The sequence below is a fragment of the Balaenoptera physalus genome (assembly GCF_965194825.1).
Source record: "Balaenoptera physalus genome assembly, chromosome: 20".
NCBI lineage: Eukaryota > Metazoa > Chordata > Mammalia > Artiodactyla > Balaenopteridae > Balaenoptera > Balaenoptera physalus.
Genome location: NC_138901.1, coordinates 53423578 through 53443204, shown reverse-complemented (window position 1 = coordinate 53443204; position 19627 = coordinate 53423578). Strand labels below are relative to the sequence as shown.

Below are 19627 nucleotides of genomic sequence, written 5' to 3'. Positions count from 1 at the left end.
GTAGGAAGAGAGGGAGGGAGGGAAGAGAGAGAAGAAAGAAAGAAGGAAGGGAGGGAGGGAGGGAGGGAGGAAAGAAAGAAAGAAAGAAGAAAGGAAGGAAGGAAGGAAGGAAGGAAGGAAGGAAGGAAGGAAGAAAGAAAGAAAGAAAGAAAGAAAGAAAGAAAGAAAGAAAGAAAGAAAGAAAGAAAGAAAGAAAGAAAGAAAGAAAGAAAGAAAGAAGGAGAAAGAAAGGAAGAGGGAGGGAGGGGGAGGGTGGAAGAGGGAGGGAGGGAGGGAGGAGGAGGAAGGGAGGGAGGGAGAAACAGAGGAAATGGAAAGGGGGAAAGGTGGAGAAGGAAGAAGAGAGAAAAGGAGGAAGGAAGACAAAAGAACCCAACCTAGAAGACAGATGATAGGAGAAGGAGCAGAAGGAAATACCTTATAATTGTTTCAAACTATATTGCATAGTAATTCAATAAAGAAAGAGCTCAAAAATGAAATGAACCCCCAATAGGATGAGATATAAAAGGATATTGCAGACTTAAGGGAATAAATGGAGGAGCAAAGCAATAAACAACATTATTACAGAACTAATAAATTAAAAACAGTCAGAAACAGAATAGACATCAACCAAAGTAGAATCACCAATATAGAGAAAGGCTTGAGATAATCTCACAGATTGACTGATTTTTAAAAAACACAAAGAAGAAAACATTGGGACTTCCCTGGTGGTCCAGTGGTTAAGACTTCGCCTTTCTGGGCTTCCCTGGTGGTGCAGTGGTTGAGAGTCTGCCTGCTAATGCAGGGGACACGGGTTCGAGCCCTAATCTGGGAAGATCCCACATGCCGCGAAGCGACTAGGCCCGTGAGCCACAATTACTGAGCCTGTGCGTCTGGAGCCTGTGCTCCGCAACAAGAGAGGCTGCGATAGTGAGAGGCCCGCGCACCGCGATGAAGAGTGGCCTCCACTTGCCACAACTAGAGAAAGCCCTCGCACAGAAACGAAGACCCAACACAATAAATAAATAAATAAATAAATAAATAAATAAAAAGACTTTGCCTTCCAATGCAGGGGGTGCAGGTTCAATTCCTGGTCAAGGAGCTAAGATCCCACATGCCTTGTGGCCAAAAAAAAAAAAAAAAAAACCAAAAACATAAAACAGAAGCAATATTGTAATAAGTTCAATAAAGACTTTAAAAAATGGTCCACATTAAAAAAAAACTTTAAAAAAGAAAAAGAAGAAAACATTTAGAGAGAAGTAAATGATATGAAAGACAGGTAAAGTAGATCAGGGCTGGGACTAGAGCACAGCAAGTGAGACATATAGGGTACCAAATTTAAAGAGGTACTCAGTCTCTGGGTTGCACAAGTGTAGGGTTAGCCCCTGGGAGTGAGTGCCTCCTTAAATTGTGTGCCCTTATGCCTTGCTGGCCTCACCTTAGTCCCAGGCCAGAAGATGATCCAACACAGGTAAAAAAAAAAAACCCAACAAATAAACAAACATAAGAAATATTCAAAGAGATGAGAGGGGGAAGGAGGATACTCAGTACTGCTTCAGCAGATAAGAACACTGTTATGAACAAACTTTTATATGATATAGAATATTTAGCATTGAGATATATCCTAGCTGTTGCAAGCAGCTTCTAACATGGCTCCAGAGACCCCTGCCTCTTGTATCTCACCCTGGGTGTGGGCTGGACCTAGGGATGTGCTTCTAATAAGCAGAATACAGCAAAAGTCATGGGATACCACTTCCGTGATTAGGTTACAAAAGACCGTGACTCCCCTTGATAGACTCCTCTATTGCCTTCTCAGCCTACACATATTCAGGAAGGGAGCTGCCATAAGAAAGAAGCCAACATAGCAAAGGAACTGAGAGCAGACTCCAGCCAATAGCCAATGAGGAGCTGAGGCCCTCGATCCAACATCGCAGAAGGATCTGAATGCGGCCCACAACCACTGAGTGAGCTTGGAAGCAGATCCCTCCCTAGTTGAGACTTCACATGAGACCACAGACCCTGGGCCAACGCCTTGATTGAAGCCTACAAGAGACCATGAAGCAGAGGACCCAACTAAGCTATGCCTGGATTCCTGACCCACAGAAACTGTGAGATAATAAATGTGTGCTGTCTTAAACGACTACATTTGGGGATGATTTGTTACACAGCAAGAGATAACTAATACACTACCTAAGCCACTGAATTTCAAGAATAAATAATGTAATCTTCAGGTATCCAGATGAAAAAGTGAATCGATATGAAAGATTTTTTTAAACTTCATTCTTCACAGCAATATTTGATACGAAAAGACAAAGGAACAAATGTTTGCAAAGTAATGAAAGGAAGAAAATGTGAGCCAAGAATACCATATCCAGTGAACTGTTGTTCAAGAAAAGAGGGAAAGAGGAGAAGACAATCTCAAACATAAATGAACCAAAGGAAAACCACCTCTCTAGCCCTTTTTGGTTTGGAAAGGAGGACAGAATGGATTAAAAACTATTTAACCACAAAATCTACTCAGTTAGAAGTTGAACCAAAATGAAGAACTCAGGAATGGAGCATCTATGCAACAGATGGAGAATGAGTATTGAATCTATTTAAATCTGGGATTGAGAGAACAGACTGTGAGTGTTATAAATCTAGAAAAAGTAAAAATAATAATATAACTAACAAAAACCAGGAGACTGGGGAGAGAAGGTGGAGGTATAAGAAAGCTGATCAGGATTCATCAATAAGTCCAAAGTTTTAAAATTAACTTGAAGTTAGCCAAGTCCTTTGATTTCACTTCAATTTCTTCAGGTAAATTCATATAAATGAATTAAACACTATATGATTCTATTTACATGAAATATCCAGAATAGGCAAATCTATAAAGGCAGAAAGCAGATTAGCAGTTACCTAGAGCTGGAATAGAGGATGGTTAGGGGAAAATGGTGAATGATTTATAATGAATATGAAGTTTCTTTTTTTTTATAGGAAGCCCAAGAAATGCATTTATTCTATTGTCTCATAAAGTTTCTTTTTGAGGTGATGAAAATGTTCTAAAATTGATGTGGTGTTGATTGCAAACCTCTGTGAATATACTAAAAACCATTAAATTTTGTACTTTAAATTGAATGATACCTGAATTTCATCTCAATAAATCTGTTTTTAAAATTACCAGATAACCTCAGTTTAACAAAAGTATTTCTAAAAACATAAATCTGGGTTTATATACAGAGACACATATAGAAGGATGGTCACATCACAAAAGTAGAAGCAAACAGGCCAAGATGTTAAGAGTAGCTGATTCTAGGGGATGAGAAAATGGAAAATTGTTATCTTCTTCTTTGTGCTTTTCTGGTTTTGTTTTTGTTTTTTTTTTAAATTACCCCCAAATAAAAATAGAAAGGTCATTGATAGAGTGTGGTGGATTGAATTGTTGGTCTCATCGCTTGATTTCACTGTGATAGCATGATGCTTCCATATCCTTGACGTGTCGAGTCCCCCAGAGTGTGATCCTTGGTCCTCTTCTCCTTTCTATCCAAGCTCAGGCCTTTGCTGATCTCATTCAGTCTCACGGCTTTACATAACCAGCCTAGACCTCTCTCCTGAACTCCAGACTCATATATTTCCAACTGCCTCTTAACATCTGCAGTTGAATGTCCTAAAAGGCATCTCAAATTCAACATGTCTAAAATTGAACTCCTAATCCCACCCTTTCCAAAAAAAAAAAAAACCAACAACAACTCCATACTTCCCTCTAGCCTTCTTCGTCTCAGTAAATGGCAACTCCGTGTTTCCAATTGCTCAGGCCCAAAACCCTGGAGTTGCCCTCGACTCATCCATTTCTCTCACACTCCACACCCAACCCGTCAGGAAATCCTGTTGATTCTACTTCCAAAACATACCCAGAATCTGACCACTTCTTCACACTTCCTCCATAAGTAGCCCAATCCAAACCACAGGCATCTCTTGCCTATAATATTGGAAAGCCTCCTAATGGGTTTCCCTGTCTCTTGTCTTTGTCCTTTTTCATTCTATTATCAACACAGCAGCCAGAGAGACCTTGGTAAACTACGTGGTAGGTAGTTACAAAACAGCCCCCAATTAATCATGCTTCTTGGTATTCACACCCTTGTACAGTCCCTTCCCACAGTGAAACCGGGTCAGTTTCCCACCTTGCTTCAACCAATAAAATAAGGCAGAAGTGATGCTGTGCTGTTCCTGGCCTAGGCCTTAAGAGACTTTGCAGCTTCCACTTTGCTTTCTTGGAATGCAGCCCTGAGACCGCCATGTAAGTAACCGGTTTCACCCAGTGGAAGACAAGAGGCCACATGGAGGAGAATGGAGGAGCCCCAGCCGATGGCCAGACACGAGTGAGGCCAGCTTGGATGTCCCACCCCACCCAGTCTTCCAGGTGAAGGCGGCCATAGGAGTGAGCACAGGTGAGACCAGGCAAGAAACCATCCAGCCAACTCACAGAATCATAAGAAATAATAAATCGTTGTCTTAAGTCACTACGTTTTAGGGTGATTTGTTACTCAGCAATAGGTGACTGATACAAACCATCAGTCAGAGCATCACTTTCTGTGCTAGAAATTCTCTAGTGGTTTCCCATTTCACTTAAATTGGAAGCCAAGTTCATTCTATGTGCAGGGATCCACACAATCAGTGCCCCACCCCCCCCACCCCCCCAGCCCCCCACCCCGCCATTCCCGCTGACCTCATCTCCTCTGCTCTACCCCGGCTCGCCCCATTCCAACCACGTTTCCTAGAAGACACCAGCATGACTTCCCCCTCAGGACCTTTGCACTTGCTCTTCCCTCTGCATGGAGGGCTCTCCCCCACTCCACCCCTGTATCCGCATGGCTCCTTCTCTCACTTGTTTCAGGTTGCTGCTGAAGCATCACCGCCTCCATGAGGCCTCCCTGACCACCTTGCACAGCCCAGTCCCTCTCCTTGTCCACTTTCCCGGCTCTGTTCTTTTCCACAGAGCTCATTCCCATCTAACATACCATTTATTTTACTGCATACATATTCTTGCCTGTTTTGTTCAATGCTGCCTCATCCTCAAAGCCTAGAACAGTGCCTGGCACACAGGAGGTGCTTGGGAAATATTTGATAAGTGAGTGAACATTTCTGCTCATCCTGGCTGGGACCTGCCTCGCAGCCACCTCACCATGGCCTCGGCTCTGCTCCTTGAGACCTCTGCTCCCTCGGCCCGTGAAGCCCAGCAGGGTTTGAGGGTGAAGACCCCCACTCCCAGGTTTCTCACCTGTGAAACAGGAAGAGCAGCACAGAACCAGAGACACCTTGGGCGGGGGTGGGGTTACACCTGTGGGGCTTCATGGCCACATGCCCAGACACTCCTCCCCGTAATGTTAGATGTCACTGACCCAGGGCTCAGTGAAGGAGGAACGCTTGGGGCATGTAGCAGACTGTATTTTCCCAAAGCAGTCACTGTAATATTTCCACATGCTCTTTCAGATCACTGCTAGTCTCCACCAAAAAGAGTGAATCCGTTCTCTCTCCCCTCGAATCTGAGTAAGAAGTTGTGGCTCAAGTGAAGAACAGAATGCAGTGAAAGTGACGCTGTGTAACTTTCAAGGGCAGGTCATCAAAGGCAACACAGCTTCACCTGGCTCTCTCAAGACTCTAGTCCTTGGAAGCCGGCCACCATGTTGTAAGGAAGCTCAGGCCACATGGGGAGGTCACAGGCAGCTGCTCTAGCCAGTAGCTCCAGCTAAGGTCTCAGCCAACAGCCAGCATCAACCATCAGGCGGCCCTCAGCCTTTGACGATCCAGTTCCCCCACCCCCATTCTGCGTAGTTAACCCCAAGTGGAAAAGAGATATGTCAGCCCCACCCCCCCACCTTGCCTAAACTGCAAATTTGTGAGCAAAATAAGTGTTTTTCTTATTTCAAACCACTAAGTTTCATTATATATCTATACTAACTAGAACAGGTCCAAAAGTTCATTTAGCTCCTCAATGAAACCAAGGGAAAAGTACGAGCACTCCCATTTTACAGCTGAGAAAACTGACTCTCAGCAAGGTCAAGATCTTGCCCTAGCTCACACAGCTAGTAGGTGAAGAAGCAGGAATGAGGTCCAGGTCTTTCAGATGCCTCAGTGCATGCTCATTGTCATCCCCCAACTCCAACTACTCCCTCTGGACCACAAAGCCCACCCAAGGGGGGATTGCCAATGTTCAGCCATATCCTCCAGCTACCAGACAAGTGATGATGGAGCTCCTACCTTGGGCTCAGTCCCTCCTCTGAGTACAAACCCTTTCTCCTCTGAAGGGCAGCGGCCCTGGGAAGAAGGCCAAGGAAGACTGTGTGAGCCAAGACCTGCTGTGTGTGTCTGGATCCCAATTAACAGCCAAGAAGTCAAGTTCCCCTGCCAAGGGGAGCGGAAGGAGGGAAGGGATGGAACCCTCTGCTCCTGCAGGTGGGCACCAGGGAACGGGCTCCCCCACGGAAGGCCCCAGACCAGATTTTATACGCTCAGGAAACCTTATTGCCATGAAACATACAGCGCGACTTGGCCCTACTTCAGGAAATTTGGGGACGGGCGTGCCCACGATGCCTCCAAAAACCCTTCCTTCCCACGCAATGCAGCTACAGCCCAGCAGCAGTTGGATGAAAGCTATATGCAGCTGCAGACACACATGTACACACACATCCCACACAATTATCTGCTTGCCCTGATACTGGTGCATGTGCACACTCATGCAGACATGTATGCAAAACAGCATACATGGACACACTCATACATACTATGCATATATAGAATGAATTACATGTATATGCAGCACACAGAGAGCATGGCTGTACAGACACAGAGGTGTATTCACACAAAAGCACACATATCTGCACTCATGTTCACAGACCTGCATATATTCACACTTAGATGCATGCACACACTAGCAGTACCCGTACCCACATTCCTGTGGGCCTTCCCAGGAAGCCCTATCAATTTCCCCTGGAGCCTATCAATCTCCCCAGGACTGGCAGAGAAAGTACAGGAAGAACTTTGGTTCCTACAATCTGAGAAGGTGAACGGATGGATGGACGGATGGGAGGAGGGATGGATGGATGGATGGATGGATGGATGGATGGATGGATGGATGGGTGGATGGAAGAGACTCAAGTGATTCTTCCTATTTTGAAGCTAATTTGAACAGAAGCCAACTCCTCAGCCCCCTTTCGACATCCTTTCTGATATTGACCCCCACAGGTCTCCCACACCTAATGACAATCCTTCATGGCAGACTGCAGCCAGTTCCCACCCACTGAAGTTTTAGGGATGATGTCATGTCCCATGGACTCCAGACTCCTGCATCCAACTCTACTAACACCTGTATTTGGACATCAACCTCCCACCACAAACTCAGAATGTACAAAACCAAGCTGTTCATCTTCCCCCAAATGCCGCTGTTCCTGCCTACTTTCCTATCTCAGTTAATGGCCTCTCCCTCCTTCCAGCTACAGAGGCTAATATCCTAGAACTCACCTTTGACTCTTCTCTCTCTCACACCCCACACTGAATCCATCAGGAACTTCTGATAGATCTACCTTCAAAATATATCTATAATCCAACCATTTCTTACCACCTCTGCTGTTTCTCCTCCTGCACCCCACACCCTCATGGGAAGTCTATTTTCAACAGAGAAGTCAGAGTGATTCCATTAAACATAAGTCAGTAATAGAAAAACAATAGAGAAAATCAATACAACCAAAGTTGGCTGCAAAACTGACCAACTTTTAGTTACACTGACCAAGCAAAAAAAAGAGAGAAGACTCAACTTACTAAAATCAAGAATGAACATTATTATCGACCTTACAGAAATTAAAAAGATTATAAGGGAATACTGTGAATGAAATTCCTAGAAAGATGCAAACCACCAAAACTGGCTTAAAAAGAAATAAAAAGCCTTAATTGACCAATAATAAGTCAATATTGAGTCAGTAATCAGAAAACTTCCCACAAACAAAAGCTCAGAACCAGATGGCTTCAATGGGGAATGCTAGCAAATGGCTAAAGATGAATTAACACAAATCCTTCACAAACTCCTCCAAAAAATACAAGAGGAAGAAAGACATCACAAGAAAACTACAGACCAAAATTTCTTATGAATATAGACACAAAGATCCTCAACAAAATACTAATAAGCCAAATTCAGCAACATATAAATATAATTTTACACCATGACCAAGGGAGGGTTTATCCCAGGAATGCAAGGTTGGTTAAACATACAAATATCAATCAATGTAATATACCATATTAATCAAATAAAGGACAAACTACATGACCATCTCAATAGATGCAAAAAACATAAGCCAGACCACCCACGCCTCAGCACAAAACCTCAACTCAGCTCTTAGCCAGCTCCACCCAATGCCCACATGGCCCTACATCATCTTGTCCCACCACCTCTCTGTCCTCATTTCCCTTTCTCCTTTCATTCCACGCTAACCACAGTGCCCTTCTTGCTGTTCCCTAAACCCAGCAGACACGCTCCTGCCTCAGGGCATTTACAGTTGCTGTTCCCTTTGCTTGGAACACTGTTCCCCTAAATATCCCATAACTCACAATACTGTGAATTTTACTTACATATCTTGCCTGTTGTCTACCTCCCCCAACTAGAATGGGAGCTCCCTAAAAACAGAGATAATTTAGTCTGTTTTATCTACTGCTATATCTGTGGCATTTAAACTAGCATGCCACCTTTATAGGCACTCAAGAAATACTTGTTGAATAAATGAATGAATGAAAATAGCTGGTCACTCAACCATTCACACAGCAAGCAGTTGATCACCCCCACCCCACTCCAAGCGCCTGACACTGTGCTTCGGGCTGGAGTGCTGAGAAAGATAGGAACCAACCTGGGCCCAGCTGGGAGGGGGTGGTCAGGGCATAAGTAACCAGGACCCAAAGAAGACAGTGCTGAGGAGCGGCGAGGATGGGGAGAGAGGGTTGGATCTAGCAGTCAGGGAAGGCTCCATGGAGAGATGGAGCTCTAGCCTCCCTTGAAGGCCCAGAATGATTCGGGCGTATGGAGAAGGGAAGGGAGTAGAGGGAACAGAGGGAGAGCCCGGATGTGGAGAGCACAGGGCACCTCCTGGGAATCAGGAAGGGACCTGCATGGCAGAACCACATCGAATAAGGCTACCAAGGATGTCAGGGCCGTTCATGAGGGGCCTTGAATGCCAGGATGAGGAGTTAGACTTAGTTCCAGAGGCACCAAGGAGTCACGCAAGGCTTTCGAGCAGGGAAGTTTCTGTGGTGTCCCTCTGGCAGTGTGGGGAGAACAGATCGTGGTGGGGAAGCAAGAAGACATGGAGACCAGGACGGTGGCTCTTGGGACAGTCCTAGAGAAAGACGGCAAGGCGTGAGCCATGACAGGACAGAGCGGACCAAGAGAAGAGGGGCGGTTTGGAGGCGTTCAAGGTTTATGACTGGTGTTAGTGGGCAGGGGTGCGGGGGGTGGGGGGATGGGGGGAGCTGGAGCCTGAATCTCAGAACCTCAGAAGCACAGACAGAGCCATGGAGGAGGGGGCTCTGGTCAGGGGGTCCAGAAGGAACCGCACCACTTCTGGAAGGCTGGAGTTCTGGTCGCTGGGGGTCCTGCCAGGCCCGAACACGAGCCACAGGGAGGAGCAGCTTCCCGGCACTGGACGCTGGGCACAGCCCAGCCCTGCCAGCCTTCCTGCCCTGCAGTCCCTCGCGTCCCAGGGCCGGCCCACAGAAGAGATTCTCCAGCTGGCTTTGTCAGCCAAGATGCAATGTCATTTCTAGACGAGCCATCCAGCTCTGGAGATGCGCCAGGCTATGGGGCGGGGGACAGCTGTGTCCCCAAAACACAGCCAAGGAGCTGCTTCCCAGAGCCAAGCAAGACAGTGGCAGAAGCGGAACTGGCAGGTGGTCCGCGGGCCCAGTCAATGCAGAGACAGGCCTTAAGTGGGGCCTCCATCTGCCCAGGCCTCAGCCTCCCTGCAAGGTCAGGCCCATTCAGTCTCCACCAGCTGGAGATGACGGTCCCAGTCACTCCCTCAGCCAATAAGCATTAAGGTATTTATTAGTGCCTGGTGTACGCCAGCCTCTGTTTCTCTCCCATGGGGGTGACAAGGGTCAGTGCGGCATGAAGGACAGAGACTTTGGAGTCTGCGGAGCTGCTTTAGAGGTTTATCTGTCCTACTCTTTGTGTTGCTGTCTCTGGGCCTCAGTTTTCCCATCTGTCAAGTGGGGATGAGAAAAACCCTTTCCGATGAGGGCACTGTAAGGACTAAATAAGAGCAGGTGCAGAAGGGAATGTTAACAGGACTTGTCTATTCCCCAGGAATTTCAGCGGAAACCCAACCAAGGCTGAGGACACTGGCGAGAAGCACCCACACCTTAAAAGAGGCACAAGACACACCTCAGGACTCAGAGAGAGAAAGGGAACCGTCCCGCGCGGCCCCCCAGCTTATACAGAAGAAGGCTGGAGACCCAGGCTGGGGAGGATTTATTTGAAGAGTGAGAAAGCTGAGTGAGGGGCTTCGGGTGGCCCACCCACAGAGAGGGCAGTGCCTGTCAGGAAGGACACTGGCCTTTCTCCCTGGCTAGATGCCAAAAAAAATGCAGACTTTCCTACACCAGGGCCACCTGGGGTGCATCTACAAAGAGCGTCCTCAGGACACCCCAACACATGTCAGCTGGGAACAGGAGGATGTTCAAGGGCAGCAGTAGGGGCAGCTGCATCCTGAGCTCATCCAGGGGTCACACAGAAACCACGGAGAGGAGACAGGCTTGAGGGTCACAAGAGGGGAGCCCCACGGGGTGCCCACCTGGGGCGACAGGGCCCAGGAGAAGAGCTGGAAGGGCAACCCTGGAAAGGAGCGGAGGGAAGCTGCGACAGTACACAGGTGACAATGTCTCCTGCACCAGGGAATTGGACAATGCAAACGCTGGGGCCTGAGGCCCTCAGAACCCACAAAAGTGCCCCCAAGAGAGGAGTCAGCCAAGATCTGGGCATCTACCACAAGGAGGGCACTGACAGTCAGCAAAACAACGCCAGACACCGATAACACCTGGCCCATTTCCGGTCATCTTTGCTGGCCTGCCCAACCTTGGAAGGGTCAGGATCCCGGGGGAGCGGTGGTCTTGGGGACAAAGGACAGAGATGGAGCAAGGAGAATCCAACCAAGTAGAGCTCCCCCTCTTCCCAGTGCAATTTTCTGGACCTGGATAGAAGCTTTATTTGGAAGTAGAAAAAAGTTTTGATTTATATGGGACTGGGCTTCATGAGTGTAACTAGAAAAGCTATGGTGGGGGCTTCCCTGGTGGCGCAGTGGTTAAGAATCCGCCTGCCAATGCAGGGGACACGGGTTCGATCCCTGTTCCAGGAAGATCCCACATGCCACGGAGCAACTAAGCCTGTGCACCACAACTACCGAGCCTGCACTCTAGGGCCCGCGAGCCACAACTGCTGAGCCCGTGTGCCACAACTACTGAAGCCCGAGAGCCTAGAGCCCGTGCTCAGCAACAAGAGAAGCCACTGCAATGAGAAACCCGCCCACTGCAACGAAGAGTAGACCCTGCTTGCTGCAACTAGAGAAAGACCGTGCGCTGCAACTAGAGAAAGCCCGCACGCAGCAACCAAGACCCAATGCAGCCAGAGATAAATAAATAAAATTAAATTTAAAAAATTTAAAAAGAAAGAAAAGCTATGGGGTCTGGTCATGGGGGAGAGACCCACTCAAACTGGTCGGGGAACAATAAAGCTGTTATTGATTTGCTTTCTGAGTCCAGCCTGCTCTGTGAACCCCACCCACACGTGCAGGGGTTTCCATGTCCACAGTGGTGGGTCCCCAGGGCCTTAGGACCAGGGAGTGGGAGGGGAGGGGTAGGGAGCTTGAACCAGTCTAGCTGGGGCTAGGCTGGCGCCACCTTCCCAGTATCAGTGGCTGCTTCCCATCAGGTGGGACAATCAGGGCCAGGGCTCTGGGGAGCCAGGGACACAGCAGCCCACGTATAAGTGTGTATGTATGGATATGGATACACCAGGGCGCCTGATGAGACCCAAACATGCACACAGCCCCAGTGAATTCTGATGTGAGCATAGAGTAGTCTGGGAAGGCTTTGGAGGAGGTGGCCTTTGAGTTGGGTCTTACAGCAGAACGACTTTAGGATGCACAGAAGAGGGGAATGGTGCCCCTGGCGGATGGAATGGACACAAGCAAAGGCTGGGAGGTGTGAGCACCTGTCACTGGTGTAACCGGAGTGTGAGGCACATGAAGGGATGTGATGGGATATGGATCTGGAAGATATGATATCCTTAATATTGTCACCTTTAAAGCAGTGTCCGCACTGGCTATGGCCAATCTGAACCTCACTTTCCTCATCTGTAACCTGGGGAGAATTACCCTATTTCTTCTTGGACTCAAAACATGTCCTGGGAACAAAGGGGTCTCATTATCTCCAATCAAAGCATTAACCAGGAGCTCAGAGGACACACTTTAGAAAGGCTTAGGCTCAAATCCCAGTTCTGCCCCTAGCTGTGTTACTCTTGGTAAGCCTCAGTTTACTCATCTGTTAAATGGGGATAACAAAGCTCCGCCCAGAAGGAGAGATAAATGTAATGTACGTGAAGACCTGGCACAGTGTAAGCCTATGTGAAACAGGAGTTCCCTACCCACCCCACCCCACTCCCACCTCCAAAGGGGCCCTCACTTACATAGGAGGCCAGGAGGGTGGTCGGGGCCAGGATGAGAGCCAGGTAGAGGCAGGGGGCTGCAGCAAGCAAGCTGGCGGCACAGATGAGGGGCTCAGCCCTCGAGTTGACTTTCTTGTATCTCCTTGAAGCCTCTGCTCCCAGGATGACCCCAACAAGGCCAGTCACGACAGTCAGTATCCCAAAAATCAGGCTGATGGAAAAGAGCAGAAAGGGATTGGTTAGCCAGTGGCGTCAGGATAGGGGTCCAGCCACCTACCCCCCAGTGCGTGATCTGGTACCTACAGAGAATGTGACTGTGGGCCACTTCCCCTCCCTCCTAACCAATGCTCGTGGGTCCTTGGGACCCTGCTCTGGGATGCATGTACTCCCCTACCCTTCCCATCCTCTTTCCTGCCTCATCCTGGGGATGCCACTGGCCATGTGAGTGATCTTCCTAGCACCCCAGCACCCCAGCTCCCAGCCTGCCTCATTGCCAGCAATCTCCTCCACTGTTTCACCACCTAAAACTGCCCCACTCAGAAATCTTAATTCTACAGTCCCACTCTGGCCCCAACCTTCTCGCCTTCCAGGCCCCAATACTAATGGAATGGAGGTAAGTGAGCATATTTATCGAGCTCCTATGATACACCAGCATTGTAGACACCCTCCCTCTCTCTCTCTCTCTCTTTTTTTTTGGCTGTGTAGCATGCACAATCTTCGTTCCCCAACCAGGGATCGAACCCATGCCCCCTGCAGTGGAAGCGCAGAGTCTTAACCACGGGGCCGCCAGTGAAGTCCCCACACACCCTCCTTCCTTGAGTCCATCCTTCCACTCTCTGTTTCTGAACACCTCTCAAGTAGCCCCCTCTTAACTTCACTACCTTTGCCACCTACTCCTAGACCCATTTCAACTCCACTTGGTCCCTCTTGCACCTTCCTCCTGTAGAAACCTGTCCTTCTAGGACAACCTCCATACAGGTCCCCCAGAGGATGCTTTCTAGAACACAGATCTGACTACGCCCCTGCCCACCCCCTGCCTAAAATTCTCCACCAGCTCTTAAACACCCACCAGATTTGGTTCCAGCTCACTGTGGTATACATGGCCCTTCATGATCTGACCCTGGATGACCTCAACCACAAACCCCAATTCCATCCTCCTCAGTCCCCAGACTAGTTGCTGTCCCCATTTCATACTTTTATTCCTCCATCTGGAACACCCTTCACTGGTTTCTCTACCTACCGAACTCCTATGCATCCTTCAAGACCCATCAAAAATGTCCCCTTTTTGAGGATGCTTTCCCTTGTCCCTTTGCTGATTTGTTCACCCCCTTCAGTTCCCATAGCATCTTCCATGTCTCTATCATCAAGGTTATTCACTAGGCTGTGAATTCCTGGAGAACAGAAACCAGGTTCGGTTTACTTTCTTGACTCTAGGCTGGGAGCATAGAGCCTGGAACAAGAGATATATGTTAACCAAATGGCTCACTGATCCCTCCCAGAATTCCCAGGTGGACAGCTGAAACAGGTGAGGTTAAGAAAGGTTGAGGCCAGGGGCTTCCCTGGTGGCGCAGTGGTTAAGAATCCACCTGCCAATGCAGGGGACATGGGTTCGAGCCCTGGCCCAGGAAGATCCCACATGCCACGGAGCAACTAAGCCCGTGTGCTGCAACTACTGAGCCTGTGCTCTAGAGCCCGCGTGCCACAACTACTGAGCCCACGTGCTGCAACTACTGAAGCCCGTGCGCCTAGAGTCCATGCTCCACAACAAGAGAAGCCACCGCAATGAGAGGCCCGTGCACCGCAACTAAGAGTAGCCCCCGCTTGCCGCAACTAGAGAAAGCCCGCGCGCAGCAATGAAGACCCAATGCAGCCAAAAATAAATAAATTAAATAAATTAAAAAAAAAAACAAAACAAACCTTAAAAAAAAATAAGGCTTTTAAAAAACAAAAAAAGAAAGGTTGAGGCCAGGACTTCCCTGGTGGTCCAGTGGCTAAGACTCCACGCTCCCAATGCAGGGGTCCCAGGTTCGATCCCTGGTCAAGGAACTAGATCCCATATGCCACAACTAAGAGTTCGCATGCTGCAACTAAAGATCCTGCACACCACAACAAAGACCCCACACGTGGCAACGAACATCCCACGTGTCTCAACAAAGACCCAGTGCAGCCAAATAAATAAATAAACAAAATATTAAAAAAAAAAAAGAAAGAAAGATTGAGGCCAAGATTACCCAGCTACTAAGCAACAGAGCCAGGATGTGAATATACACCTTCATCCTCCTGGTCTAGCCCAAAGGATGGGCCCAAGCCTCCTTTTTTTTTTTTTTTTAAATTTATTTATTTTTATTTATTTATGGTTGTGTTGGGTCTTCATTTCTGTGCGAGGGCTTTCTCTAGTTGTGGCAAGTGGGGGCCACTCTTCATCGCGGTGCGCGGGCCTCTCACTATCGCGGCCTCTCTTGTTGCGGAGCACAGGCTCCAGAAGCGCAGGCTCAGTAATTGTGGCTCACGGGCCCAGTTGCTCCGCGGCATGTGGGATCTTCCCAGAACAGGGCTTGAACCCGTGTCCCCTGCGTTGGCAGGCAGATTCTCAACCACTGCGCCACCAGGGAAGCCCCAAGCCTCCTTTTTTAATATTTATTCATTTTATTTTTGGCTGCATCGGGTCTTAGTTGCGTCACATGGGCTCTCTAGTTGTGGCCCACATGCTCAGTAGTTGTGGCATGCGGGCTTAGTTGCCCATGGCATGTGGGATCTTAGTTCCCCAACCAGGGATCGAACCCGCGTCCCCTGCATTGGAAGATGGAGTCTTAACCACTGGACCACCAGGGAAGTCCCCTAAGCCTCCTTTTAAAGAAGCCCAAAGGGATGCTGAGACTGACTAGCATGAACTCTTGAAAAAACGAAGGTAACTAGGACCTTTCCAGCCCCTAAGTGGCTCCCTGCTGTCCTCAGGGCAAGCTCCCGGCCAGCACTGCAGGACTGGCCCCTGCTGACCTGTGTAACCTCCCCTCTTTTCTCCTTCCCTCACTCTGCACAAATGACTGGGAATTCTCTAAACTCACCCTACACTTTCTGGCTTCCCTGCCTTGGCCCACACTCTTCCCTCGGCCTGGAGCACCACTGCCCCCACCCACCATTCTCCACCTGGCCAGGATCCCCTCCCAGATCCAAACCTTTCCAAAAGTGCCAGGTGCCTGGTATTACCTCCATGGCTCCCACCAAGAGGTAAGAACATGACAGATGCAAGACTATGGTTACTGACAAATTGAGTGTCACAAAAAACTACCTCTTCTCTAAACAACTTCTGTGAAATGTCCGTCCCACAGGCTGAGGACTAATGGGTTTATTTCCCTGACCCATCCCCTTGGTTTATAGGAGATTGTGTAAAGCCCGGAGAGGGCAGAGACCTGTCCGAGGCCACACAGCCTCACATTAGCAGAGCCAGGGTCTTCTGGCCCTCTGCTTCCAAACAAAGCATGTGTGTCCTTAGGCAGCTTAAAGGTGCTCACCAAACCTTCCTAGCCTTCCAAGCTGTACCAGGCTCCGGCTCAGCCCAGTCAAGTGACCCCAAATCCCGGATGAATGCTATCTACCTCTGAGTCCCGGTCTGAGCCAGCCTTGGCAGGGTCTGGAGACCTTTCTAAGACTTAGGATTGAGTATTCAAACAGGCAGTGTAGATGGGGGACCCCCAGTGCCCCTGAGCAGAGGTGTGGCCAGAGGACACACCTACCACGAAATGTCCCCACCCCCACAAAGCCTTCCCAGAATCAGACTCTCAGAGCCAAGAGGCTCCTTAAAGCCTGCAAGTTCTATGCTGATCCTCTGTACAATGGCCCTGGCCAGCAGCTATCCAATTCCTACTTACATGCCCCCAGTGGTGGGAAGCTCATTACCCTAATGCTGCCCCTTCCGTCTGGGCCCGCTCTGTATGTTGGAAGTTCTCCCTCTGGTTGAGCTAGAATCCTGTGTCCTGCAGCTTCCTGCTGCCACCCCACCCTCACCCGGGGGTTTATCCTAACTATGGAGGGTGTATTAACAGCTAGGGTCTGTGCAGAGCCCAAACACCGGGACCCTGTGGTAGGTTGAATAATGCCCCCCAACCCAAGACATCTATGTCCTAATCTCTGGAACCTGTGACAATATATTCCCTTACATGGCAAAACAGACTTTGTAGATGTGATTACATTAATGTTCTCGAGGTAGGGAGATCATCCTGCAATTTTTTGGTGGGCCCTAAGTGCAATTACAAATGTCCTGATAAGAGGGAAGCAGAGGGAGATTTGAGACATAGAGGACAAGGCAATGTGACCGTGGATGCTGAGCTTGGAGTGATGCGGCCACAACCAAGGACCGCCAGCAGCCACCAGAAGCTGGAAGAGGCAAGGAAGGATCCTCCCCGAGAGCCTCCAGCGAGAGTGTGGCCCTGTTGAACTTGGTTTTGGCCCAGTGAAACCATTATGGACTTCTGGCCTCCAGAACTATGGGAAAAATTTCTGCTGTTTGAAGCTACCAAGTGTGTGATCATTCGTTCCATCAGCCCTAGGACCCTAACACAAACTCCCATGTCAGTTTCTCACCCAGGTTCTGGGAATAAGCTGAGTTAGAGGAAGAGGCTGAAGCAGAGAATGGGGAAATCACTGGCCCAGGAATACACAGCCAGTTAATGCCTGAAGTGGGATGGAGTCCTGGTTTTTCCCCACTTTTTCAAGCTGCAGTGGGACTTTTAGGGCTCAGTCTTCGCCTCTGGGGAGATCCAAGAATCTAGCTGTAGAGCCAGGATAAACATCACAATATCGTGGGACTTCCCTGGCGGTCCAGTGGTTAGGAGTCCACGCTTCCACTGCAGGGGGCATGGGTTCAATCCCTGGTCAGGGAACTAAGATCCTGCATGCTGCTTGGTGTGGCCAAAAAAAGAAAAACAATCACAATATCCTTTGATGCATTCATTCATTCATTCACTTACTGGATGCTCCCTGAGCACCCACTGTACGCCAGCTGGTGGGGAGATGTTCAAGTCAGTTAACAGTACCAAGCAGTCTCCACAGGCAACAGTACATGCAGCTTAAGAGCAGAAGCTCTGGAGTCAGATGGGTTTGAATCCTGGCTCTGCTACTCGAGTTGTGTGACCTTGGACAATTTGTTTAACCTCTCTGATCTTCCACCTCCTCATTTGTAATACACGAATACTAGGGTTTATTATTATAAAACCTCAGAGGGTTTTTCATGTAAAGGGCTTAGCATAGGGCCTGAACTAAAGTTAAAGCTTATAAGAAGTCATGATGAGAAAAGGGAAGGTAGCTATGGGCAAAGGGCACAGCTTGGGCAAAGGCACAGACAAGTGACGGAGCAGGGGACATTCTGGAAATTACACGAAGCTCTCTCTGGGCATCAGGGAGGGAGGTAGAGGCAAGAGAGGGGCTGGGGAGAAGGGGGGTAGATGTCAATGCTGCCAGCAGAGAACTAGTGTCACTGAGGCCTCAGGGGAGAACACGGAGCCCTGAGGAACTCTGAGAAACCCATCGGGGCAGGATCAGGGAGGAGGAGGGGTCTGCAAGACCGGAAAGCATCAGCAGGGAGAAGGAGGAAGCAAATAAGAGAGGATTAGACATGCCCGCTCCATCAGGAGGTCACAGAGCCCCTGGAGAACAGGGTCAGCTGGGGGGACAGGAGAACAGCAGGGTGAGAAGAGCAGCTTTCCCAGGACTGTCAGCACCTCAAATGAGGCAGAGAACATACAAATGCATGTGTGAAATCCCTAAGCCAGAGAAGTAATGAAGCATCCCAGTGCCTCAGTTTGCCATCTGTAAAATGGGACGACCTCACACTACGGGTCCCTCCGAAGGACAGGCCCCACAGAAGCCTCACCCACCCGCAAGTGCTTTCTGGACCCCCATAGCAGCCCAAGAGCAGGAAGACAGGGACTGGGGCCCAGAGAGGACAAGGGAGCTGCCTGTGGCCGCTCAGAGCAGCAGGAGCTCTGCCCAAGCTAAAACCAGGCCTGCCACCCGCCAGCGGGCCCCCAAGTCCTGGTGTCTGCCCAGAGCTCCATAAGCCCACAGAGGCTGAATCTGGGGGCTCAGAACCTCCTGAGAACTTCCCCATCAAGAGCCCCCCCTGACCCGGGCACCCAGACGCCCCTCCTCACCTGTCCTGGCTGTTGCATGGCTCCCGAAAGCAGGGAAGCTGCAGTCCGTGCACCACACGGGCCTCGAACAGAAACTTGGGGGCCCAGAAGCCCAGAGCTCCAGTCACAAAGGCCATGGCTGTCACTCCAAGGGTCGACCACACAAAACTCCAGCTGTAAGAGAAAATGATCTGGCTCGACCCAGGAGAGGGCTGGGGCTGCAGGGGCCTATCTGCTCCTATCCGCTCCACTTTCCCCTCTCCCGGGCACTCAGGTCACCCTGGCACTCAGGTGGCTTCAGATCCTCCCCGACACTCCCTAAGCAGCCTTCTCCTCCCACCTCCGCACCGTCGCTCCTGCTGTTCCTTCCTCCCTCCTCTCTGCCTGACCAAGTCTCCCCAGCCTGACAGACCCAAATCCAACATCACATTCTCCAGCAAGCTGTCTGCTGCCTCACCCTCCTCTGAGTGCCCTCCACTCGGCTCGTGGCTCTGTAACAAAGAGAGTGGGGTCCTGCCCGTGCCCCATATTTTGGTAAATCATGAGACCTGGCCATGTGGGTGACTCCTGTCTGCCTCCCCGACCATGCCTGGAACAGAGGAGGGATGCTCTCCCATGAGGCTCAGAGAGGTGAGTGATTCACTCGGGCATCTTCCCAGTAACCCTGAGAAGCCGGCAAAGCTGGAGAACTATGTCCACTGAATAAATGAGGGAAGTGAGGCTCCACGTCTCAGGTCACTCTGGGATAAGGCAGGGCAGAGCCAAGGCCGGAGCTCACAGTGTCTTCCTCCCTCTCTCCCAGCCCATATTCCATCACATGGCTAGGTGGAGGGGGCCTCCG

General features: G+C 49.5%; 1 protein-coding gene across 3 annotated transcripts in view; it reads right to left on the bottom strand.

Annotated features, from left to right (window-relative positions):
* SPNS2 (SPNS lysolipid transporter 2, sphingosine-1-phosphate) overlaps positions 1-19627 on the bottom strand; it is an 89764-nt gene that overhangs the window by 58943 nt on the left and 11194 nt on the right. For all 3 annotated transcript variants that reach the window (XM_082443831.1, XM_082443833.1, XM_082443834.1), the window contains 2 exons: positions 18808-18960; positions 12680-12869 (listed from right to left, as the gene is read on the bottom strand). In XM_082443831.1, coding sequence (XP_082299957.1) covers positions 12680-12869; positions 18808-18960 — 343 coding nt within the window. The remainder of the gene's footprint in view (positions 1-12679; positions 12870-18807; positions 18961-19627) is intronic.